This window comes from Rhamphochromis sp. 'chilingali' (assembly GCF_963969265.1).
Source record: "Rhamphochromis sp. 'chilingali' genome assembly, chromosome: 12".
Lineage (NCBI taxonomy): Eukaryota > Metazoa > Chordata > Actinopteri > Cichliformes > Cichlidae > Rhamphochromis > Rhamphochromis sp. 'chilingali'.
Window position 1 is genome coordinate 19,869,416 of NC_137939.1, and position 26,147 is coordinate 19,895,562.

Sequence of the window (26,147 nt, forward strand, 5' to 3'; positions counted from 1 at the left end):
CATGCTGATGTCTGACCTTTGACCTATGACCTTGAAGCATTACATACTAAATATGTGATGCTTAATGGTGTATTGTATTATCTTTGCCCATATGATTTGAACAGAATTGGCTGAAATCTTTGGCCTTTATAAGCTATAAAACATTATATTTTTAAGATATAAGATTAAGATTTAAGATTTTGTAAAACTTTATGGCATCATTGTGACATTATAGGGCATTGTACTAAAATGTGTTGTACAGCTCTCTCCATGCCTTTTCATATGATATATTATTCGATATGGTCTCTTGGAATTGTTTTTCAAGGTCAACCTTGTCCTTGGGCACTAACAATGTAGGTCAAGGCCAAATGCTTAGCCAACCTAGGTACTCATGCCCCCCAAGGTGTAGTATATTGTTGTGAAGTTTGAAGAGGGTCCTTAAGAAATTATAAGTAATATGATAATTTTTATTCATGTTCACATTTCAAGCTTCTCTGGCAGAGACCCTTTAAAATGTTGAAATATTTGGATTATGTCAACATTAAATGCACCTCAAATTTCACATTTAGAGGTGAGTGCCAGCTACCAGTATAAGATAAATAAGCATTCCTTTGAACTGTGAATCATTCACAGTTACTCTACTGGAGTCCAGAATAAAAATATAAAACCAGAAGAAGAGCATAAAAGGATAAAAGGCAGTATTTTAATATGTGGCACTTAAAATGTTCTACTTCTTTTTTTTTTAAAGACAGGATAGAAAACCACTGTTTTATTATTATTAATTAGATTTTGTGGATGTTTGGCTGTGGATCAAATGACAGTGGGAGTTGCTAATGGTAAGGGTCAAACTTTTAAAACTTGAAAATATAACATAATTTGATGATACGCTGAGGAAAACAGCTCTCTGCATTCAAGATCACAGAAAGTAAAAATGACGGCTGTAACGTTTGGGTCTGAGAAGCCACCAGGCTACCTGTGGTTCTGGTTCTTCAGATATGATAAGATAAACCTTTATTAGTTTTTGGTCACAGCAGGAAGTAAAAGTTCAGAGCAATAAAAATTAAGAAAAACACAATAGAATAGGATAAGATAAAATAGAATAACATACTATACAAAATAGAATAGAATGCTTTCAGGGACACACGTGTGTGTGTGTGTGTGTGTGTGTGTGTGTGTGTGTGTGTGTGTGTGTGTGTGTGTGTGTGTGTGTGTGTGTGTGTGTGTGTGTGTGTGTGTTTCTGTCTGCACGTGTGGGGTCATGTAGTTCATGGGAAGATGATCCTCAGATTTGACCTCTGTGATCATATTACTGGTAAGTTTCCTGATGAGTTTCTGTCCTCAGTCACTCATTTTATAAGAATTTATAAGAAATTTATGGTTTTCATGGTTTTATCATATTTTTTGCGTTATTTTTTTAATAGTTTTTATCGTTAACCTGGTTTCCCTGGGTCTTTTCCTGTGTGTTATGAATAAATCTTCTTTTTTTTGGTGCCGGTCCGGGTTTTATTTTGTTGTATTTATCCGCGACACCTTAAAGGCCGGTCCATGAAAATATTGTCTGACATAAACCGGTCCGTGGCACAAAAAAGGTTGGGGACTGCTGCTTTAGAGGGTCCCATTCTTTCTAATAAAAAGATTTCCAGTGACAGACTGCATGGCTATATGTATCTGCGGCAATGGGAGTGAAAACACCTGAACTCAAAGATGAGGAAGTGTAGCCCAATACATTAGTCCATATTGTTTATGTTAAGGAATTCAAACTCATCTTACATGGTGGGCCACGTACAGTCTTCAGGTCATATCCTTGCAACCTGTCCTATTCGACCAAAAGATTCTGGTAGTTTCAGAGATACGGTTGGGCAACTCCTTGAAAAATTCTAAACCCTGTTTGTTACTTGCAGTTTCATTCAGTTTTTAACCAATTTACTCATTCTCTTCACGTGCTTATCAACTGGAGCAGAACAAAACACAATTGACATTAAATTGTCCAAACAGTTAAACCTTCCACTTACTTGCCTCTCCAGGCACCCCTCTGATCCCTGGTTACCCATGATTACAGAAACAGAATAACCCATGGGACACTTTGAGTATTTAATCATGCCATTTGGTCTCACCAATGTGCCCACAGTGTTTCAGGTACTAGTGAATGATGTGCTGTTTGAACATCTTTGTTTTTGTGTATTTAGATGAAATTCAGATTTTTTTCCAAATCTCTAGAGGAGCACCAGGTTCATGTCTGGAGTGTCCTGCAACACCTCTTGGAAAATCGATGTCAAGTCGGAGAAATTCAAATACCACTCTCCCTCTGTCACTTTTCTCGGCTACATTTTCGTAGGGGGGCAGGTGAAGACGTATCCAGTAAAGATCCAGGGAGTGAGCAAATGGCCCACTCCCACGTTTTGGAAACACCTGCAACGATTCCTTGGGTTTGACAACTTTTAACGATTCTTAATGCGGAACTACAGGTATCCGCAACACTCACTCACCTCCACCAAGACTCCTTTAGTTTGGTCCCCAGAAGCCAAGTCAGCCTTCAAAAAATTAAAGCAGCTGTTCACCTCTGCATCTGCCCTGGTTAACCTCAACATGAAGAAACAGTTTATAGTTGACTCCTCCAATTCTGGAGCCCCCAAATGCGGGCCCCAAGGTAAGCTTCATCTCGTGCCTTCCTTTCTCACTCTAGAAAAGTATGTTAAAGATTATGTAGCAGCATGTTCCATCTGTGCATGCAGGAAGAATAACTCCCTTTAACCCTCAGGTTTGCACCAACCCCTAGCCACATCTCACAAACCCTGGTCCCACATAGCTTTGGACGTTGATACTGGTCTCCTCACTTCCTCCAGTAAGACCATAATCCGTTCTTTAATGGACAGGTCCCAACACCACCTACAGTGTGGGCCTACTTCAAACTGCTTTTGAGTCCATTCCCAAATACTGGCCTTCTGGCCTGTGACAGCATTGCATCACTGACTAATGATTAATAATAGACTAATGTCCATGGTGGGACTGAATTACAAATTAAAAATAAATAACTGACACAATTCAATTAAACACGACCCAGCTGTATCTGGGGACTTGCAGGTCCTCTACAATCAGCCAGGGGCTGCTGCAGCTCCTTCGGCACCCCTGTTCACCCAGGCTTTGATATTATACAGTAGTTATTGCTCTAGAATATAATGTGTGACTTTTTGTTATACACTGCAACTATGTGTGCAAGTAAAAGTCTGGTAATAAATAAATAAATAAGCCTAGCCTAGCATGAACACAATAACAGCATTTTACTGTTAATTATTGATCATTTTAACTAAAAATGTCAAATAATACATTAAAAAAGAAAAATTGTGGAGTTAAAAAGTTACAAAGTGGAAATGTCAAGCTAATAATTAAGACAATTAAGAACTAAAACTAATTAAGACAGTCTCCCTTTGGGGGAGTTTCAGACTCGCATTCACCAAATGTAATTCTGGTAATATCTCTAACAATGGGTGCTTTTCCCACCACTAAGTACCTTTATTCCAGAAAGGAAATGCTATCTGACAGATATCTGAAGCTTTGATTTGATGAATGCTAAACAGAGCAATCGGATACTGGTGAAAGACTGCCTTTCAAAACCAGCAAATGATGACACAGGATCATTCCAACAGGTTTTTTAATAAAAGAGAAATATTAGATTTCATGGCACAAATGCGAGAAAGATACTCTCTTGTAGAGATCTTCAACAGAAAATGTATGTAAATGCAAACCTGAGTAATAAATCAAATATGTTTTCAAGTTTAATATTTTTGCAATACATGCTGATATTCTTAAGGTTCTTCATGTATGCAAAATACTAAATATTTTATGTCACAGACAGTGCAGAAAAATTATGTTTCTTGGGATTCTCATGTTTTCAGAGGCAAAATTTAGCATTCTTTAACTCCTCCATATTGAATTGACTCATGTACGATTATGTGAAAAATACATTTTTCACAGGGTTCTGTGCAATTCTTAGAAAAGTACACTCCATGACTCAGAAGCTAGTAGAACCACCTTTAGCAGGAATAACTTAAAGTAATTGTTTTCTGTATGACCTTATCAGTCTTTCACATCGTTGTGGAGGAATTTTGTCCCACCCTTCTTTACAAAATTGTTTCAGTTCATTGAGGTTTGCAGGTATTTGTTTATGCACGGCTCTCTTATGGTCCCACCACAGCATTTCAGTTTGAAGTTTGCTTTGAGGTTTCTTTTCCTTTTTTAAGATATTCTGTTGTAGTTTTGCTCATGTGCTTGGGATGATTGTCTTGTTGCAAACAATTTCAATACAACTTTTAACTATGTGGACAGATAGCCTCGAATTTTATTCTTGACTACTTTGGTATACAGAAGAGTTAATGCTCAACTCAGTGATTTCAAGGTGTCCCGTGGCTGCACAACAAGCCTGAAATCGTCACCCCTCCACTTTTGTGCTGACAGTTGGTACGAGATGTTTGTGCTGATATGCTGTGTTGGGTTTTTGCCAAATGTGTCATTGTGCATTATGGCCAAACATCTCCACTTTCGTCTCATATGTCCAGAGGACGTTTTTCCAGAAGACTTGTTTTGCTCGAAAATACCTTTGCAAGCTGTGCTGCCATGTTCCTTTTAGACGAACAGCCTTTTTCAGGCCATTATTGTAGCGAAACCGTATGCTTGTGTATCTTAAACAACATGTGTGTATTTCGATCTGTGCAGAGATTTTGTTTGCGTATCCCAAACAGTGTGTGTAAATCTGTAAGCGTGCATAGATATTAATGGTTGAAAAGTCTGAAAGCTTTGTTCAAATCACTGAAAATACACACAGGTCACCAAGCTATGTTTTTTTTAAACAAGAATTTTGCTAAACTTCTGCATTTCTCTTCACAATCCTTCTAAACAAGCCATGTTTGTTACAGTTACAGTTAAACTTCCTGGGATGTCCACTCTGGCAACTGTCTCATTTTCCAGTTATGAATAATCTGATTCACTTCAAACTGTTCAGAAATGACCGTGAAAACTTTCCAGATTGATGTGTAGCAACAGTTTCTTTTTTTCAGATCATTGCTTGTGTCTCTCTTCTTTGACATTGTGTTAACCCACACCTGAATGCTCCCGACCAGTAAACCGCCAGCCTTCTGCTTTTATGGTGGTACTCGCACCTGCTGATGGTCAGTAAACCAAGTGTATTTGTTTATCAGCAGGTGGCTACTACTTACTGAAGGTTTACCAGGTTAAATTCAGCAGTATAACCAAAAAGATTTTTCCCTCTTAAATTGTTTTAAATGTTTGTTTTCAGGTCAAAAGGGGAAAATGATTGACAGACCTGTATGTTCTTTTCTCTAAACCAATCTTTAGACTACTCATATTTATCATCTGACCCTTTAAAGGGGTTAAATAGCTGCTCCTTGACTCCAGAAAATGTAACAACCCAACAGTTTTATAATGTAGCCAACACATGCATTATTATGCATGCATTATATTTTTGATCACTGTTTTCCTTCAGTAGAATTTGAAAGTACACTTTAATGTCTATTCCTTTTTTTCATTCTGCTAAACAAAGGAGCCAAAGAGCTGAAAACAAAAGAAAATTGTATAACTTTATAAAACGGAGAGTTGTTTGTAGTCAGGTTTTGCTCTACCAAGAGGGAAAATGTGAACAAACTTGTCAAAGATGACAAGTGTGTCTGATTTTCTGTCCTAATGCCGTTTCTTCTAATGCATACAAGTAACAACAAGCCAGAAAAGTGTCTAAAACAACATTTTGAGGCAGAACTGGCTTAATGGGGGAGGAAAGCTTTCATCCCTCCCTCCGTACATCAGTCTTCTCCCTCCTCCCAAAGCCCTGAATCAGCACCTTCAGACAGACCCAACTGAGAGTCGTCTACATGTATAAAGAGCGGCGAGCAGCACGCGGGACAGAACCGAGCTGTGCTGGTGGAGACACGTTACTCGTCCCGGGACGCGGCAGAGGAATTACGCAGTCTGTGTCTGTCCAGAGCCTCACTGACAGACGCTAAACTTCAGATACTCCACAACAGAAGTTGCTTTTAAAATCGTCTGAAGCAACATGGTAAGGGAATCTCTGGAAATCTAGAAACTTTAATGTTTGGTTTTTAATACATAAAAATCACTTTTTCCTCAATGACCTCCGCTCTGCACACGCAGTCTGCACTGAATAAATTAGTTCTGTTGCTCACATTATTCTTTAATCATATTTTAAGGGCCTATACCCTGAAGAAAGTGCAAGTAAATACACTTTGGTATATTTTTAATGTTTCTCGAAAAAAGGGACCTTTTTTCCCTTTTTAATTCAAACCTACATTGAGTGCTTGGACCTGGATGTGTCATAATTTTGCTCATGATCTTCCAGTTTTCTTTTGTTCTTCCTATTAGGTGGTTTAATCTGCAGTTTGTAGCCTATTTATTGGTTCATATTTAAGATTTGCTGCGCATGTTTTAGCATTCATGTTCTCTATTGTCTCCCTATAACTTAAAAACTGTCACTCAACAGTGAAAAACCATCTAAGGGGATGTTCTGCCTCTGGGTAAAACGAGCTGAAATTTTCAACATGCTGAAACACGACTGGAAGATTTTGGAAGATGCACCAGTGAAGTGTTGAAATGAGTGTGGCCTGTTTTTCAGTATTGTTTACACCTAACAATAGACAGACAAAGGGCACAGACACAGCACAAAAGAGAGTGTATTAGGAGATGTTTGTGCTCTGAGCTCTTAACTGCAGTGCGAAAGTAAAATTCTAAGCCAAATTATGAAATCTAATTACTTTAAATATTATTTGATTTTTAAATAAGTGGATTATTTTACATATTTTACTTTCAGCATAATTTAAAATTGAGCAATTTCATTTATTTTTATATACTTACATAGTATCTCTTCATTAATGTTTTTCTTTTCTTACAGGTGTTTCTTTTTAGCTTAAGTTAGGATTTTACATCTTCAGTTTATGTGTCTGAATTAGAGTAACTCGACTTCTTTTAGCATTTCTTTATATTTTGAAGAATCAAGTTTAAGCAACTCATCAAATAATCATTGTCATATTTTGATTTATGGACACTTGAACATTCTGCCTGCATTTTTATAAATCCTCCAAAATAAAGAAAAATAAACAAACAAAAATCACATCAAATGTGATTAAAGCATTTTTCTCCAAAGTAAAACTTTTTTCTTTTCTTTTCTTTTTTAATTCAGTGATAATTAAATTTAAATACTGAGGACCTTTTCTGTTTGGCTCCCAGTTTAAATCTGTGGTTTCACAACAGTAAAGGAAACAAGTCTGTTTTTACCTATGTGAGAGATTTGAATGCATTTTCTTGGTATTTTGGGCTTTGTCATCAATACATTTATTATTTTATAAACCTTTTATTCCACTCGAGTAAAATTTAAGCAAAAATGTTTTTAAAAAAGTTTCCAGTAATTTTCCTTTGGCTCTGAACAAAATCTCTTTGGGTGTTGCCAGAAATTCCTCTATGCAGAAAAACACCCTAATTAAGTTTCTCTGGTAAAAAAAAGAAAAAAAAAGAAAAAAGAAAACTTTCATTGTCTGCTACTGTGCTGAGCACCTTTATCTGAAATGAGTCTGACTTCAAATATGCATCCAGCATGGCAAAAAAAGTACAGTTTTATAGTTAACTTGTCTTCTAAAGATCCTTTTTTGTGAATCTGAATGATGTTTCCAGTTGGTGACTGTGCTGATTTATACTTTGTGTCTATGATAAGCTTCCAACTTGATCTTCTGTGCAGAGGGAGTGCATCTCTATCCATGTGGGCCAAGCAGGTGTCCAGATGGGAAATGCCTGCTGGGAGCTCTTCTGCCTGGAGCATGGTGTTGGGCCTGATGGCGTCTTCCTGGACTCTCCAGCTGAAGCAAACTCTCGAGAAGATCCTTTCAACACTTTCTTCAACACTGGGAGCTCTGGGCGTCACGTTCCACGAGCGATATACGTGGACCTGGAGCCCACTGTGGTTGGTGAGCAGCTTTGATTATGTGCTTTTTTTACCCTCCTTATTTTTTTAATTATCATTTGGGGTCCAATTATCTGTGGTCATAAGTATCAAGTGTTACGCATTTCAATCCACATGAGCCATGGGCAGTTAAGACTGGTATCCAGGCAACAAGTGCAGTCGTGAGTCCTTCACCTTTTATTGAATGGATATTATGTAAACAGCTGGATGTGGAAGGTAATATTCAGTGGGTTTGAGCAGGGAAAGAACATTTTCTTCCATTATGTCTCAACCTTTTTCCAGACTTTTATTGTTTCATTTGATATAACTGCTTACTAAGCCTTCACTGAACGGTCTTAAAATTAAATATTTCTTTCACAAATTTAGTTTCTCTAAGGTTCTGCAAAAAAACCACATGACCTGTCGATAAATAATGAAAAGTAACATAGTTAAGGAGCAGACCTTCACTACAGCCAGCCCAAGCAGCAGCCTCTGGGGCTGAAAAATGAACACAAGTGTCAAAAGCTGCAGCTCCTCTAATGGCCACTTGAGGTGAGTCAATCCACAGAGAACTTTATATCATTTAAAAGCGCATTTTACAACCAAAAAAGAAAAGGAATAAAGAACAGATTTTGCCTGTAGGGATAGTTTCTCCCTTCCTGCAGTCAGTACAGTGGTGGATATGCCTGCCTGCTAGGCCTCAACTCATCTGTTGAGCCACTGAACAGGACCTCTTTGTTGTATTTGTGTTGTTGGTGATTGCTGGAGCAGTTTGATAGAATTATCTGGAAAATAATGTGACATGCTCTGTCGAAGAAGTTTGTGCTTCAGTTTTGATTGATGAAATTCTAGTATTTTGTCTACTCAATGCTAATTCCAGATCTTTTTGTTTGTGTGCTGAACGCAAAGTTTATAATTTCAACTTGCTAACCAGCCTTGGCTCCCTACAGCAATGAACCCCAGACTCCACAAACCCAGTATAATGGAATAAATCCCAATGTTGAAGCATTTAAAAAAAAAAAAAAAAAAACACTATAGTAGCCATATCCATTTTTTACATATAGTTTGTGGATTACACAAATCAGAAACATACTTGACAACTTTATAATATAATAAATAACTGAAATGTCCTGTATTCCCTATTTCAGATTGGTAAAATATTATAGATTTATTTATTTATTTATGTGATTAAAAGTTTAAGCAAGCACCTTCATATGTGAAGTTAAAATATAATTTGATATTTTTGACCTGTCAGGTTATCTCTTGCTACATTTTGTCAACTTCATGGCTCCACGCTGTATCACGTTTGAGTAAAGTCTACATTTTATCACCTGCATCCTCACTGCATTAGATTAGATCTTGACTGGTAAAATATAGTAAAATGATGGGATTACCATATTGATGTGTTAAAAGGTGAGGAGTGTGCAAGCAAACGCCAGACAAAAAAAAGAGTGAGTTGTTTATTAAGATAAAAACCCCTAAAAAGCAGTTCACAACCAAAATAAGAAAAAACAAAATACAAACAAAACAATGAAAAGAAAACTTTGAGGAATGCAGGATTGTGTAGTTTGAACCAAAAGGCGGGGTTATTTATACACATGCTTTTATACACTGAGGGCTAATGAGGGGAGAAGAAACAGCTCGGTAACAAGGAACAGGTGAACTTAATCAAGGATAATGAAGTGGGGAGAGTAAACCAGGTGAACACTGAGATAAGACACCAGCACGCTAGGAAACAAGGGACTACACCCAAAGAATGCTAATCAACACACTTGAGCAAAAATGTGAAACTCAAATCTAATAATAAATCTATGGACCAAACACAGTGCTAAATAACAATTCAAAGTAAAAGAAAAGAACCCCTTCAAAATTCAGGGGCTAAGAACCAGGATCATGACCTAAAGGGGAGATGAGTCGGGTCTGAATGAGATCTTTCCTTTCAGATGAAGTGAGGGTCGGAAAGTACAGGGAGCTCTTCCACCCTGAGCAGCTGATCTCTGGAAAAGAAGATGCAGCCAACAACTACGCTCGAGGTCATTACACTGTCGGGAAAGAAATCATTGATGGAGTCATGGAGCGCATCCGTAAAATGGTTAGTAATGAAAGAGATGAAAGAGAAGCTCTGCTATTTTCTTTATCAGTAGGGGTAATGGTGCTCTTATAATAGTTTTATTATTAAACCCTTTTTATTATTTGGACCTTTTATTTAAGTTTTCTTTTTTTCTCTCTAGTTATTCATTTTTTTTTTTTTTTTGAGGTTTAGTGACTGTAGTTTAAAACGTTTTGGATTTTTTGGTTGTTGGTTTTTTATATAGTTTATCTGTGTTACTAGACTCACAGTTTAAAATAACCCTTGTTCATCTTGTGCTGTTGCCTTTTCAGAAACAAACCATTTAAGCTCTTCTCGCTTTAAGGTGACTCCTGTCAAACAGCAGCTGTATTCCTATTGTTAGAGCAAATACATGACATGGAATAAGGAGAAGCATCATAATTGACGTGACACTTAAAGGAATATCCTGCTTCCTTTCTAGGTTTGAATCAGATGAGGAGATGGTAACTCTAGTATACCAATGCTACTGGCGTCAGTTACCCCAGGCCCGCCTCCCTGCTCATCTTAACCTCACAGCATAGCTTGTTGTAGCTTGTGTTTAAGAAACTGCTGCACCAACTTTGGCACAACCCCATAAAACCTGTTTGCACCGGTATAAAATAATAATTAGCAGAATTTAGAAGAACTGGTTTTACTACAGTAATAAAACTTTCAGCCTTTAGGCTATAGCAAGCTAACAGGTTGGTGGGTTTTGATACATATTGAACAGACGGATATGTGAGTGATGCTAAATTAAGTTACAGGAATAAGGCAAATGAGCATAATATGAAAAAAAGTCAGTTAATATTTTATTTTAGACTTGTTTATTATTAATCATTTTCAGGTTGGTACACTTTCTACCTGAAAGCAGCCAACGACAGACAACTGACCAAAGCTCACTGATCAAAGCCCACTGATCAATGGCCATCAGTACCATTCACAGAGATTTGGTGAATGGCTGCAATCACAGCATTGTAAGATGGCGAAAGATGTACCCTTAGGCCCCCTCCTCGATTCAGAGATGGTCTTTCCCTTTTCACATAAATGGCCTCCTTGACTCCCTGTCCAGAACATCCTGGAGAGGCCATTGATCAGTGGGCTTTGATCAGTGGTCATGAGAATTTGCATAGTTAAGATTAAGGAACTGACCTCCCAGCCCTTTGTTCCTTCAATGGGCTGGTTTCAGTCATTATGCAAATGTACTGTTTATAAGATTGGGGAAATCTGCAGTCAGCTGAGACTGAAGAAGTCACTTGGATGAGTGATGAAACGTTTCTCCCACAAAACGCTACGTCCAGATGAACAGAGTCAACTTTTGGAGATTTACTTACCTGGATGATTGAGCATGCATCAAGACTTAACACTGGCAGATTCCAAGAAATTTAAAAACTCAGGCATCAAAGTGAAATGCAATAAAAGAAAATATTGCAAGATAACCAGACTGGTGGCTTGCTTCAGTGCTCATTAACAGTATCTGAGCTACTTTTCCAATCCAATCCAATTTTATTTATAAAGCACTTTAAAATACCCAGCACAGGAACAAAGTGCTGTACAGAAAATAAGTTAAAACAATAGAATAACAAAAAACAGCAAATTAAATAAATAAAACACATAAGACATAAAATTAAAACAGCCCTATGTTAAAGCAAAAACAAGATAAAACAGCATCGAATCACCTAAAAACAACTAAAATAAAAATAAAAAACCAACATCTCACGTGGTGTCAAAGGCCAAGGTAAAGAGGTGGGTTTTCAAGAGTGACTTAAAAACAGATAAAGAAGTGGTCTGTCTAATCTCTAAAGGAAGCTCGTTCCACCGTTTGGGAGCTGCTACAGCAAAAGCACGATCTCCTCTAAGTTTACGCCCAGTCCTGGGTATCTTCAGGAGCAGCTGATCAGCTGACCTGAGAGAGCGGGTGGGTGTATAAGGCTGTAGCAGCTCAGAGAGATAAGATGGAGCTAGGCCATGGAGAGCTTTAAAAGTAAATAAAAGAATTTTAAAATGAATCCTAAAAGAAATGGGCAGCCAGTGAAGTGAAGCTAAAACAGGGGAAATGTGCTCAAACTTTCGAGTGCCAGTTAAAAGACGAGCTGCGGCATTTTGCACCCTCTGTAGATGACTAATATATAATGCACTGACCCCTATATAAAGTGCATTACAGTAATCCAGCCGAGTGCTAACAAAGGCGTGGATCACTGTCTCAAAGTGCTGCCGTGAAAGAATTGGCTTTATTTTTGCCAGCTGCCTGAGGTGAAAGAAGCTAGATTTTACCACGGCCTTAATTTGATTATCAAACTTTAGATCACAGTCCACTTTGACCCCCAGGTTTGTGACAGTTGGCTTAACATACTGTGCCAGGGAATCTACATACACATTGGGGGTCTCAGTGGGGCTGCCAAAAACCATCACCTCTGTCTTTTTAATCATTGAATTTTAAAAAGTTAACAGACATCCAAGCCTTAATGTCATCGAGACACTGAAGTAATGGCTGTGTAAGGTATCTGCCTTTTTTCTTTAGAGGGACATAGATCTGACAGTCATCAGCATAAAAGTGGAAAGCAATGCCGTGCTTTCTCAGTACAGAACCAAGAGGAAGCAGATATAAAGAGAAGAGGAGGGGGCCTAGAACTGAGCCCTGTGGGACACCACACAAGAGGGGAGCGGAGGACGACGCATAGTCACCAAGGCTGACACAAAAAGTTCGCCCCGTCAAGTAGGACCTGAACCACTCCAGTGCTGTGCCCCTAATGCCCACCCAGTGCTCCAAACGAGAGAATAAAATGGCATGATCCACGGTATCAAACGCAGCTGTCAAATCTAAAAGCACAAGAACAACACAGTCCCCAGCATCAGTCGCTAAAAATATGTCATTAAAAACTTTTAAAAGGGCTGATTCAGTGCTATGAAAGGGTTTAAAACCAGATTGGAAAACCTCTAAAACATTTTGCTTTTCCAGGAAGGCCATTATTTGGCTGTAAACTACCTTTTCAAGAATTTTGGAAAGAAAAGGTAGTTTGGAGATAGGCCTGTAATTTGCAAGAACCATAGGATCAAGAGCAGGTTTTTTAATCAGGGGTTTGACCTACTGCATGTTTAAAATCTTTAGGGACAACACCTGACATCAGACTATGGTTTACCAGCTCAAGCACCAAAGGACCAACTGTAGGTAACACCTCTTTTAAAAGTCGAGGAGGGACAGCATCATTTGGAGACCCTGCAGGCTTAAGATGACCAACAGTCTCCTTTAAAAAGGATAGAGTCACAGGCTCAAACCTGTCAAAGACAGCAGAGCAGGAAACAGAGACTGAGAGGTCGTGAGCATGAGGAGAGATTTGAGCCCTTGTGGAGGAGACCTTCTCGATAAAAAAGTGTAAAAAAATTTTCACAGGCTTCTGATGAGGGCTCAATACAGTCAGTATATGGTGCATTAAGAACAGAGTTAATAGTATTAAATAAAACACGTGGGTTGTGGCAGTTTGACAAAATAATGTCAGATAAGTGTTTTCTTTTGGCATCTTTTACAGTTCTTTGATATCGACGCCAACAGTCCTTCAGCATCTGGAATGACACTTGTAGTTTGTCCTTTTTCCACTTGCGCTCAGCTCAACGGCAGTCGCGTCTGACAGCTCGGGTCAAGTCGTTCAGCCAGGGCTCAGATTTAGTTTTAGGCAGTCTGGATTTTAATGGAGCCACAGTGTCCAAAGCAGTCCGACAGGTAGAATAAAACCATGAGCTCAGTTCCTCAGTCTGGCTGCATAAAAAATCCGGGATCTTACAGATCTGGTCAAAGACTGTTGAAAAGTGTTCAGCAGTGGAGGAGTTAAAAACACGACAGCGCTGAGCAGCAGCGCGAGTTTTAACTGAGGCACAGGCAAGAGGAACTTCAAACATCACAGGACTGTGGTCAGAAAACACAGCATCACAAATCTCTATGTTAAAAACAGAAAAACCATGAGATAAAACAAGATCAAGCGTGTGTCCACGTTCATGTGTGGGACCTGTCACACATTGCACCAGATTAAACGAATCAATAAGGTTTAAAAAGCCCTTCGCCATGGGCATATCAGGACAACACACGTGAATATTAAAATCCCCAGCAATAAGAACACGATCATATTTTGGCATGAATTCAGCCAAGAAGTCAGCAAAGTCACTCACAAAGTCCTTATTGTATTTTGGAGGCCGGTAAACCACCGCACACAACACTGTGTGAGAGCAGCCCAGCTCAAACACAGACAGTTCAAAGCTGGTGAATGACGGGGTTGATAGCTGCTTACATTTAAAATGACTTTTAAAGATCGTAGCTATTCCTCCTCCTCGGCCCAACATACGTGGGGAATTAAAATAGCAGCAATCGCCGGGTAGAAGATCCGAGAAGATGCTGCACTCACCGGCGCTCAGCCACGTCTCGCACACACAAAGAAAATCCAGTCCTCGGGATGTGAAAAAATCCTTCAGGATAAACGTTTTGTTCGCTAGGGACCTAGCATTTACCAGGCCAATCCTGGCGGTAAGCAGCGGATCCCCGTCGCTAGCCGTCCTAGAAGCCCGACACAGAGGCCGCAGGTTCCGCAGATTCACACCACGTCGGCGGGGGCGAGGAGAGCAGGGTTTTCGGGACATCCCATCTAGGCCGATGACAGGTACCAGCCAGGCACAGACAGGTTCCAACGATCGCCGAGAGAAACAGAAGTTTGGCACCACTCCTTGTTTTCTGGACAAAGGCTTAAGAGAATACCTTAAAGAAGCTTTCAGCTTCACCAGGAAGCCAGCCCTTCGACCCCGGCGACGGCACTTTTGCCGGAGTGGTGGATCTGGAACACGGCACAGGTGAGCCGGGATCTCCGATATTAGCGGGGGCAAAGTTTTATGTTCAGCTTGGTTCCACTTTGCCCAGCCTTTGACAGAAGGTCGGAGATCCAGTAGGGTTAGGCGATCATACACCAAGAGAGAGTTGGCATTTATTACAATAGTCAATAAAATCAAAACAAACAAACATAACACTGGCAGTGATAGACGGCAAGCCACACGCACCGGCGCCATCTTGGATCAATACCCCTAGAACTTTTCCCACATGAACTACAACTAGAGGAGATTTGGGGGAACTTTCTCCTCCGCCTTTTAATCCCATTGTACAGAAACTGTCTACAGGCACTCATGAAATAGCCCTGAAAGAAGAGGAGCAAATGACTAAAGAACCATTTATACCTTCTTCTAGGCAATAAACACATTAAATTTTTTTTAAAAAAGTTGTTTTTCTTTAAAGTTTTTTAAAGTTGTTTAGTTACCACAAGTTTTTCTTATAGTGAAGCTGTTTGGCCCCGTATAAAATCAGCTAATGCATGCTGATTGGTCTGTTAAGGGAGATAAACTCCCACAATAGCAACTGTTTCCAAATGATAGCTAGAAGCTAAAAATTTATTTTAACTTCAACAGAAACTGGCATGTGCGTGTAGGAAGCAGTTGGTTTTGGTGGTTGATAGTGATTTCCATCAGGAGGCCGTGGCTGCTGTTTCTTCTGCTTGTGCTGCTATAATCAAAACTGCAGATGCTGCAAAGTGGCTTGTGGTGTCCTCAAGACTGATACACACGTGGTTTGGTACAACTGAAACCTGTAAGAAATGGAAAAATGGAACCAGTTGTGAAAAAGAAATGATGAAAATTCAATTTAGTTTTATTTATACAGTCACCTCAAGATACTTTATTATGTAAAGTAAAAGGCTCTACAATTTCAGAAAGAAACACCCTATCAATAAGGTTACTTACCTGTTTGATAAACTGTATGAAATTTGGCTTTAGCTGCTTTAATACTGAAAACTCTTGTGTCTCGTCAGACCGACCAGTGCACCGGCCTGCAGGGTTTCCTCGTCTTTCACAGCTTTGGAGGTGGTACCGGCTCTGGCTTCACCTCTTTGCTAATGGAGCGTCTTTCGCTCGATTACGGCAAGAAATCCAAGTTGGAGTTTGCCATCTACCCAGCTCCTAAAGTGTCCACGGCAGTGGTGGAGCCCTACAATGCCATCCTGACCACCCACACCACCCTGGAGCACTCCGACTGTGCCTTCATGGTTGATAATGAGGCCATCTACGACATCTGTCATCGTAATATAGACATTGAGAGTCCTGGTTACATCAACCTCAACAGACTGATTGGTCAGATTGTCTCCTCAATCACAGCCTCCCTTCGTTTTGATGGCGCCCTCAATGTGGATCTGATGGAGTTCCAGACCAACCTGGTCCCATTTCCTCGTATTCACTTCCCTCTGGTTACTTACTCACCAATCATCTCTGCTGAGAAGGCGTACCACGAGCAGCTGACCGTGTCTGAAATTACCAGTGCTTGCTTTGAACCGACCAACCAGATGGTCAAGTGTGATCCTCGTAACGGCAAGTACATGGCGTGCTGCATGCTGTACCGAGGCGATGTCATCCCAAAGGATGTGAACGCTGCCATTGCAAATATCAAGACCCGGCGCTCCATTCAGTTTGTTGATTGGTGCCCCACTGGCTTCAAGGTTAGTAGCCATCAGAGACATTACAAAAGATGGATGATATGAAGTTCTGTTTTGAAACCTCAAGCTGAACAATGTCACATTAACATCTTGGTGTTTGAAAACAGGAAATGGCGAGCAAGGGGTTGATCTTAATTAGAAATTGACCGGCCAGTGAACATACCCTGAAGAGTCCTCAATTCTGACCTCAATGATGTCCATAATTTACAAAATGGACATCATATTTTATTTAATGTGACCAGAAATCAGTAATTGAACACATAAAGTCATCAGAAAAAGCTAAGATGGCCATGTGGACATTAACCTTAGTTTTAGAGCTTTTTCATACAGAGTAATCCAAACTGCACAGCAACATGTTAACAACTAACGTAGCATTGTGGATGGATCACCTCAGAGGTGCTCTTGACTGAGGTTTTCAGTGTGTTCTTCCTTCCATTCCATCCTGTGGATTAGCATGACGAAAAGAAACACAACTCATAATGATTTCTATTGTGAGCTCCAATAGGTTGTCTATATGTACAAGCTGTGATCAGCTGACCTGCTCTGCTACTCTGAGGTTTACTGCTCTTTGTGGATTTACACAGCTGAATTCAACAAGATGTAAGCGGATGTTTCACAGGCTATCATGACATACTGCCTTGACAGTATACTGTTTATATTGTCTGTATACTAGACAGGATAAACAGTATGCTGTCTAGTATACAGACAGTATACTTTTTATGCTGTATTTGTACTAGATGGTAAACAGTTGATATTAATGTGCAATTCAGTGAATGAATCTAAGCATCATCAGGTTAAATCCAAATTCATCTCTACTATACTTAATGTTTCCTAACTCTGTTCATGAAAGATGCTCCATTAGCAAAGTTCATGAACACCACAGTCATTATACACCAGTCCAACACACTGGTTTACTGTGAGTTCATTACAGTGAGGCAAGCAAACCTGTTTATTCTGCATTAAATTGCTGAGTGTTTTAATGCAACCTTTAACATAGTTAGTCTACCTTAGTTTTTTTTGCAGGGCGTTCCACATGAAAAAAACACATAACTTCACATCGTGTGTAGATCCACTATGTACATGATGTGAAGTTATCCAATGAGGACTTGCATGTAAGCTTTAGCTTTCCAGTTTATCAAATACCACTGAACAGTTCTTACCTATAAATGAAGTTAGGTACAGCTGCTTAAAATGGCTATGGCGCTATAAGTTATGTACCTTTCATCTTTTTGTATGCAATAACCCCCAGTGATTGATAGACCATTAGGATTGCCTTTCATTTTTACTGTTACTGCTCAAACAGGTCTGATGTTTAAAGGCTAGATGTGAAATAATAACTCCCCTCAAATGTCTTAAACCAAAAATGAGAAGCCTGTTTTGAAAATGTAAAGAGTGGAAAGTACAGTTATTGGTCTTAAAATGTACGGAGAAAAAGTACAAAGTTGTGTGAAAAATAAATACTCAAGTAAAAAACAGAAAACTGAAAATTGTACTTAAGCACAGTAAAGAAGTATTTGTACTATGGTACCTACCACCTCTGCAAACTCCTCAGAGCTACTTCCCACTACTGCCTTATTCACCATAGCAAGTGCCATAATCTGGCAGATTTTTATGTTTGGTTCCCTTCAACTAACAGGATTTGTGTCTCCTCCCAGAATTTAACTGTTAGGCAAATGTGTAAACTATTCGACTAAGCCTCATAAATCCACTTTCCATGGCTGCCTGGATGTTAATCTTTAACACCCGAAAGAACAGGGTAGAGAATTTTGACTGTTTTAACCCTAAGTGGTTCCTCAGTGTCTGCGAAGGAGCATTTAAACCTAGAAATGGCTAATGATGTCAGATGTAATCAGTAGTCACACAGGCCAAGAAATCAGTCACTGACCCCATGAAATCAGGCATCACTAGAGAACATGTGTAGCAAGTAAAACACGTCTTTTTACATTACAGGTGAACATTCTCCATTTCTGGTTTGCATCTCACTTTTTCAGTTTTCACTACCGTTTGATGATTAGTTGGTGACTGTTTGCAGACAAGTCGGTATCTTTCATGCCAAAAATGGCTGACTGCTGAAATCAATCATAACTGCAACTTCCTGCAGCCATTTGCCAGTCGGTCAGGGAAAACATATTTAGTAGTTGCTGGGTTGTGTTTAAAATACGTCATGTTTCTGACTTTTAACTTTGTCTTTACAGGTCGGCATTAATTACCAGCCTCCAACTGCAGTTCCTGGTGGAGACCTGGCCAAGGTCCAGAGGGCTGTATGCATGCTGAGCAACACCACTGCTATTGCAGAAGCCTGGTCTCGTCTTGACCACAAATTTGACCTGATGTACGCCAAGCGTGCATTCGTCCACTGGTACGTGGGTGAGGGCATGGAGGAGGGAGAGTTTGCAGAGGCCAGAGAGGACCTGGCTTGTTTGGAGAAAGATTACGAGGAGTTGGGCCGAATGAACCCCGACTCTGAAAACGACGAAGAATACTGAAATTTGTAAGGCCTAAATCTGTGACAGCAAAGCTGTTATTTAATCCTAAATAACCAAAGCGATGCATTTCTCAGTGCCTTTCTTGTAATGCCATTTTTATGTGAGCTAAGTTGTATTTGAATTGTGCTCTGAATAAATTTTGTCTTTGCATATTCTGTGTGAAACTTGTCAGAGACTCGGTGGTCTAAGATGGTGCCAGATAACCACATGTGACCCCCTTACAAATCAGGCCAAGGGGTCTTTGATGCAAGCCTTTCCACCCCCCTCCTGCTCATATTTCCTGTCTGCATCTACACTTCATGCAAGCCACTGGTGTCAAACGTTACCTATGACTAATAAGAAGAGCCTATTAATCAAATAGCAGGTTACTATTTCACTCATTTTCTTCTATGTACGCTGGGACTTATCCTAGCTGCCTTTAGGTGGGAATTGTATTACACACAGGACAACCACACTCAAATTTAAAATCACCAATTCACCTGATGTGCAAGTCTTTAGACTGTTGGAGGAAGCAGGAGTACCGAGAGGAAACCCACGCAGGCACAGATAGAACATGCATACGCAACCAAACTCAGCCGTCCCCCAGGTTTGAACCCAGAACCTTCTTGCTTTGAAGCACCTTTGCTAACCGCTTCACCACCCACTAAAAATAACAGCTTCCTCTCGTTTGGCTGCATGTCCTCCTGAGATGTGTCGTTTGACTGCGAATAGCAGCCAGTCAAACACCGTGCAGAGCAACATGCAGCAAAATGGTCAACAAGGTGTTGTGGTGTTCCAGAAACTATACAGCATACAAAAATATGACTGAAGATCACTAGGACATGTCACCCTCATCTCCAGTATGTCTTGCTTGAGTTTTCACCGAGTGTTATGCTCAATTCTATCAACATATTTTTATTTTTATCTGCTAGAATAGCTTTGTATTGTTCACAGACCAAAATAATCCTTATTTAAAACTTTTTGGCTCCCTGCTGTATCCCTTAAAAGCAACTACTTTCTTGTGTTTTCATTACATCATTAAGTGCTCTGGGGCATCTGTTGTAATTTGGTGCTATATAAGTAAAATTGAATTTAATTGATGTGCGGATCCTTGTTAAATAGCAGCTTTGAAGGGAAGATGTGTGCTTACATGACCATATTAGAACTATTGCCTCTCAGGGATATCATGGAGAGCCAAAAACAGAAACTTTTTTTTTTACAAAATAGTGTTTACAGCAGTGTGAAGCTTGAATACAGTTATTTATACAATGACATCATTATTCCAAACTTCAGCCGTGTTAATACAGGCATTCACCATTGTAACAGGATAACAGAACAGGAGAAACTGTATAATAATTCCCATTGAAAATAAATACATAGGTGGCCCATGCAGTGATGCCATGAGTTGCTCCACAGGTGTTGACGACTAAATTCTTGTCTACATTTCTGTTAAAACACTCTCACAGTGTCATGACAAAGGCGGGAGGTGGAACAGCTTTCAATTGTGAAAGTGCTCGAATCTTGGACAATTTTCAGTGTTAAACACTAGAATGGATAATCTGATTTCTTAGTTAAAGTTTCTATGGGCAGAAACAAGATTTCAGAACAGGAAGTAAAACAAAGACAAGACAGTAAAGTCAGATGTATCAGGGAAGCTTCTTCTTTCAGCTGCTAAACTGATCTGCAACAGTATCATCCTCCGTCACACCTCTTCTTGTTCTCCTTCACTACATCTGTGAATCTTCTCCATGGTTTTCCTGCCTGGTAGCTTCATATTCATAAATCCACTATCCCTCCTCTGCACATGTCCAAGCCTTGCTTCCCAAACTTTGTCTCCAAACTGCTCGGCCTGAGCTTTCCCTCTGATGTATTCCTTTCTGATCCTGTCCCAATTTTCCCATAGACTTCCATAGGACTGGAAAGCTTTTTGCAGCCAAAGATATCACCTCCTGGTGGACATTTAAAAGAATGCAATGAATGCAATTCCACATTTCACACCCAGTAACTGTAACCTAGCTTTGTTACAAATTAAAAATGAATTTCCTTTGCTTTGGACCCAAACCAGTCTCTGCTTTGACAGGTCCTGGGTCCTTTTGGACCTCATCTGGAGTCTTTATTGGTCTGGTTCCTGTGAAAATGTGTCAGGTTTGTTACGGAGGACGGAAAGATATTCTGTGAGGTTTCTCTTCAGATATGTTTCTCCACTCTTTGCTTATTATAATTATCTCTGAACAATCATGTAAACACTGCTGTAAGCCAATTTAGTAATTAAATGGCATTCTCTGGTTTGGAACGGGTTACCGTGAGCGCAGGCTGGACCTGCAGCTCCCCTCCAGATTCACTGTATCAGGTGATGTTGGTAAGTAGGCCACAGCAGCTGTACTTCTAAGGAATCAACTGAAATAGGATGTAATCGGATGCAGAGGTGTTTCCTCAGTTATTTTGTTTCAGATCCTTTTAAGTTTGAGATTTACAGTTATTTTGATTTTTATTAGCTTTACGTTTTCTTTAATAATAATAATAATGGATACTTTATTGATCCCCATGGGGAAATTACTTGTTTTTCTCTGCATTTGACCCATTCACTCAGTGAAGCAGTGGGCAGCCCACTAAGCAGGCGCCCGGGGAGCAGTGTGTAGGGACGGTACCTTGCTCAGGGGTACCTCAGGGTAGCCGTTAAGTGGATTCGAACCGCCGACCTTCCGATCATGGGGCGACCACTTTACCTACTGAGCTATCCCTGCCCCTGAGATATCCCTGCCCCACGCTGGGTTTACATAACCACGCTGCACTAATCAGGAAAAAGGGAAATAAAAAGATGCCACTACATCTTTTGTATTTACTGCTCAGCCATTCCTCACGAGCACGTTTTAAGTTATTTTAAGTGAATTTCATACATGCAGTTTCAATTTAGCATTAATCTAACATCTAACCCCCCTAAGTGGGTTACGGGTGGCCTGGTTCATGTTAATAAGTGTTTGTTTTTATGTTAATCAAATATACTCTATTTTCACATAAATAGGGTTAACAGGCAACTATAGCCTGTGTACACTGGTCTCAGTGTTGTTGCTTGTTTTGTTTCCATGTGCAAACTGTTTTTTAATCTCCCTTCAGATGTGCTCAGTAAAAATATCACTATTTCTCATATCCTGCAAGCTCCCTTTTTTGACTTGTTGTTAAACTCAAATGCCTAGAGCAGACATGTCCAAAATCCAGTGCCTACCTCAAATGCATTATTTATGGCCCGCCACAAACAGAATTAATAAAGTGCAATTTCTTTGTTTACCTCATGTTGTCAGCACCATGAGATGCAACCAATCGGTGTATAACACTTTTATACACTCACACAACAACAGAAAAGTACGTATCGATTACAATTAACATGAGACACTGATATTCAGCAGCTTCACTGAAGTTTCATGTATTTCAGACAGCTTGACCTTTGTGTTATTTTACCGTCCATATGTGAATCAAAAGTAGTTTTATTTTGTCACCATTATTCTTGTGTTAATGAAAATGCCTGGTTGTTTTTTTTTTTTTTTGTTTTTTAAAAAAAAACATGTTTACACCTCAAAAAGAAAAAAACGATTGAGAAAGATTATTGGCCCCTGGGTGATATCCCCATGAATAAATATGGCACTATTGGACAAAAGGTTTGGACACCCCTGGCCTAAAGTATGAAAACCACCAGTTTCCTCTATTAAAATAGCAGTTTCATCTTCTTAGGAAGTGTTAGGGTTAAGTGTAAGGTAACAGCTGTTAGCCAGTTTATTACAGCAGCTGCCTCTGATTAGTACACACAGTGCTGTGCAAATGCACTCTTGGATGTTTAGATTCTTATCTGACAAACAGTACAGTAAGTGAGGTGGGCAAAATTAAAGCTGCCATTACTTCAATGCACACAGCCAGATCCAGGATGAATAATCAGTAAACTGAAAGACAAAGAGCCACAGATGGCACTGGTCCCCACAGAGCAGTGATCCCAACATCATGGAGTCAGTTTGGGATTATGAGACAGCCTAAATCCACAGAAAAACTGGGGCAAGTTTTACTATTGTTTGGTAAAACAAAATATATATTGCATTTTCTTTATTTATTTAACTGTTTACTCCACTTTGTGTGGAAGTTAACTGATAATAACTACTATTCATGGCAAAAACAAAAAGAAAGAAAGAAAGAAAGAAAGAAGCAGATGTTTTATGAGATACATCTAACCAAACTGCGCTCAGTGTCTATTTAAACAACGAGTCCGGGCAGCCGTTAAAAGTGTCACCTGCACGTATCCCTCCGCGCAAGCATAAACATAAGTCACTCAGTAAAGAAGAAAGGCGTTTAACGCACAACTTCATTATATTGTGTTTTTATTATAATTGGAAGCATGAAATTCGTTTGATATTACCCGCAATTCGCTGCCAGCTGTTACAGGCTGACGCTGAAGTAGAAAAAGTAAAGAGTCGTTTCACTTTTTGGCGTTAGCTAGGATTTTGAGCCTGTGGAGCAGATGCATGGTGGCTGCCAGCTAGAGGCATCCAAAGTCATTTAAATTAAGTTGGGTCAGACAAGACCATGACATAATAATGTCCATTTTAAACAGATATTAGTTGCAAACAATTGTGAAATATTGACCTTAAAAGCTTATACTTAAACTGCCTTTGGAGAAATCCACAGAAATCAGATGGTGTTATTTCTTGTGAACACTGAGAGGTTTGACTCAGTAGTGGCAAAAACATAAGCTTTTCAGAATTAAGGAGTCCAATTAAAACATATATTTGTCTTGTTTAATGACCAATCCATGTACAATGCACATGACGTGCAGCCTGAGATGTCTCAGCTGTATTGAGAAATACTTTTAACCTTAACTTTTGGCTGACCGGGATAGATTATGTATTTATTTCATGTTTTAGTGCCAAATATCTTACCCCATCATGGAACAAAACGTCTTCTGAGTTATTTATTTACAAAACCCTACTCTTGATTACAACAGTGTTTTTACACCTTTATGATTTACACAGCCTGCTTCATCTGTTTTCACCTGCATAATACTGATATTGCACAAGGAATAGAAAACACTTTATTTACCTAAATATAGATTTCACTGCCAAATTGGTGCCTTTGGTGAACAGTTTGTGGTCCCTGGGCCACGTGTTGGCCATTCCGGCAGTAGGCCATTACGCCATCATGTGGGCGGGGTCCAGTCCTCCAAAGTTTCTTTTGTCCTGTGTTAAACTGGCTGCCCCTCCCTCAACCTGGTTCTGTATTTATAAATAAAACGAAACTATGTAGAATTAGGCGAGTAAAATGTGTGTTCGTAGCTATAAGGTAAAAGTGTAGATATCAAAATATGGCAAGCTTAAAGCTTTACATGACAAGAAACTTTCATTATACTGAATAAGCTATGAAAATGATTGAATTTGCATTTGAAATTGTGTAACATGTTTTAATTAAAAGGCAAAAGGTAATGCAAATTTTTCTGAAATTTGTTTCTGAAATTTCTTTTTACATAATTAGTGAGAAAACATTCAAAAGAGGAATTAAAGATATTCAAATGCCACAATGACAAAGGAACGTGTTTTTATTGATGGTTAGGAGTTGAATCATTGTCTGTGTAGTTCTCAGTCATCGAGGTCATGGTGGTCTAAGAAGACTGGAAAGAAGGTGACTGGGCTTCTTTCCAAGCTCCTTAAATGAGTTAAATCATTAGTTTTTACTCATTCTATGAATGCATGTATGTCACTTTATTTGATGATTATATTGTAATTTGATCTGCAAGTAATTAAATAATTAATAAGACAGTACCTCTGGTTTTTAGCGCAGTACAAACACGTCATCTGTGAAGTAAGTAAGTAAGCCTAAAACACATCACACTTACAAAATACTGAAGTTAGTTACTTCCTTTTTCTAGAAATGAATTAAACATTTTCATATACCTACACTGTGAATCCCCATCTAGTTATATAGTCGTTACTATTTAATTAATTATCTTTTTCACAAGGTGGCATACACTTCGTATCTACATAGTTCTCCCGTATAGCTTCTCTTCACTGGCTTTTTGTAAAATTTTGAATTTAATTTAAAATCCTTCACATTAAATATAAATTCTGAAATATTATTACCAGATTAGTCCAACAGAGCTCCAATTTTGGGTTCAAGAGAAAGACAGCCTTTCTACTTTTAAGAATAATCTTAAAACATTTCTTTCTGATGAACCTTATAGTTTGGTCTAGATCAGGTGATCCTCAATGATCCCTTTCTTATGGTGTTATAAGTAATATATAGTTTTTTCCCCCTGTTTTCTGTTAGTGTTGACAGGGCCAGCAGCTTAAAGAATTTGCCGATGCTGTTGCATTGATATGCACCTTTATGTATGTGAAATTTAACATGAGTCCTTATCTGTTGTTTGTGAGTGGCAAGAATTGTAGGATTGGTGTGAACTTTATTGATTTTTTATTTTTTATTTTTAATTATTGCAGCATGCTCTGTTATCCTCTTTTTTGTCTTCTCTTTACCCTCATACCACAAACAGTCATGGCAGATGTTGCCCTTGGCTAAGGACAGTCTTCTGGGGATCTTTTTCTGTTAAAAAGAGAGTTCTTCCTCCCCACAGTTGCCAAGTGCTTGCTCTTAGGGGATACTTTGATTGTTGGGGTTGTGTTTCTGATATTGTAGGGTCTTGTCTTACGCTAAAAAAAGAGAGTGTTGTGTTGTGAAAACTGAATTAAAACGAAATTTCCAAGTGGCCTAATTTCGAATCAGCCCCACGTTAAAGTGGAGTATATCCTGTTCCAGGGTACAGTTACAAAACATGAGGATATGAAAAAAATAAATAAATAAAACTATGATTTCTGTCTGTAAAGTCCTGCGTAATTTAAGATATCACATTACAGGACACGCTGTAAACTGTATTCCTTCAGTAGTTACTGATTAATACGTCGATTTAACCGCAGAAACAGAGAATTTACACATGCATAGATAAGAGCTGCGTGGTGTCTAGTTTTTCGAGCGGAAGTGCTCACTGCTCACTGCCTTGGAACATTCTCCTCACTGTGAGTGGATGTGTGTGTGTGTGTGTGTGTAAGTGGAAGAGTGTGTAGGTTATGTGTGTATTTGAGTGTGTGTATGTGTGTGTGTAAGCTGCCTCCTCTCATGTT

General features: G+C 39.2%; 2 protein-coding genes across 3 annotated transcripts in view; both read left to right on the forward strand.

The window, feature by feature from the left end:
- Window positions 1-5,806: 5,806 nt before the first annotated feature.
- Window positions 5,807-19,189, forward strand: tuba5 (tubulin alpha 5). The gene is made up of 5 exons (XM_080899250.1): window positions 5,807-6,043; window positions 7,733-7,958; window positions 9,877-10,025; window positions 15,857-16,537; window positions 18,730-19,189. The coding sequence occupies exons 1-5, from the start codon at window positions 6,041-6,043 to the stop codon at window positions 19,018-19,020; spliced, it is 1,350 nt and encodes a 449-aa protein (XP_080755376.1). The 5' UTR covers window positions 5,807-6,040; the 3' UTR covers window positions 19,021-19,189.
- A 6,864-nt stretch (window positions 19,190-26,053) lies between these two features.
- The window catches only part of kdm5bb (lysine demethylase 5Bb), a 24,477-nt gene continuing 24,383 nt past the window's right edge, over window positions 26,054-26,147 (forward strand). The window contains exon 1 of one of the 2 annotated variants that reach the window (XM_080898529.1): window positions 26,054-26,147. This exon is cut by the window's right edge and continues 282 nt beyond it. The gene's annotated coding sequence lies outside the window, so the exon portion shown is untranslated. The other variant, XM_080898528.1, reaches the window with a different exon arrangement.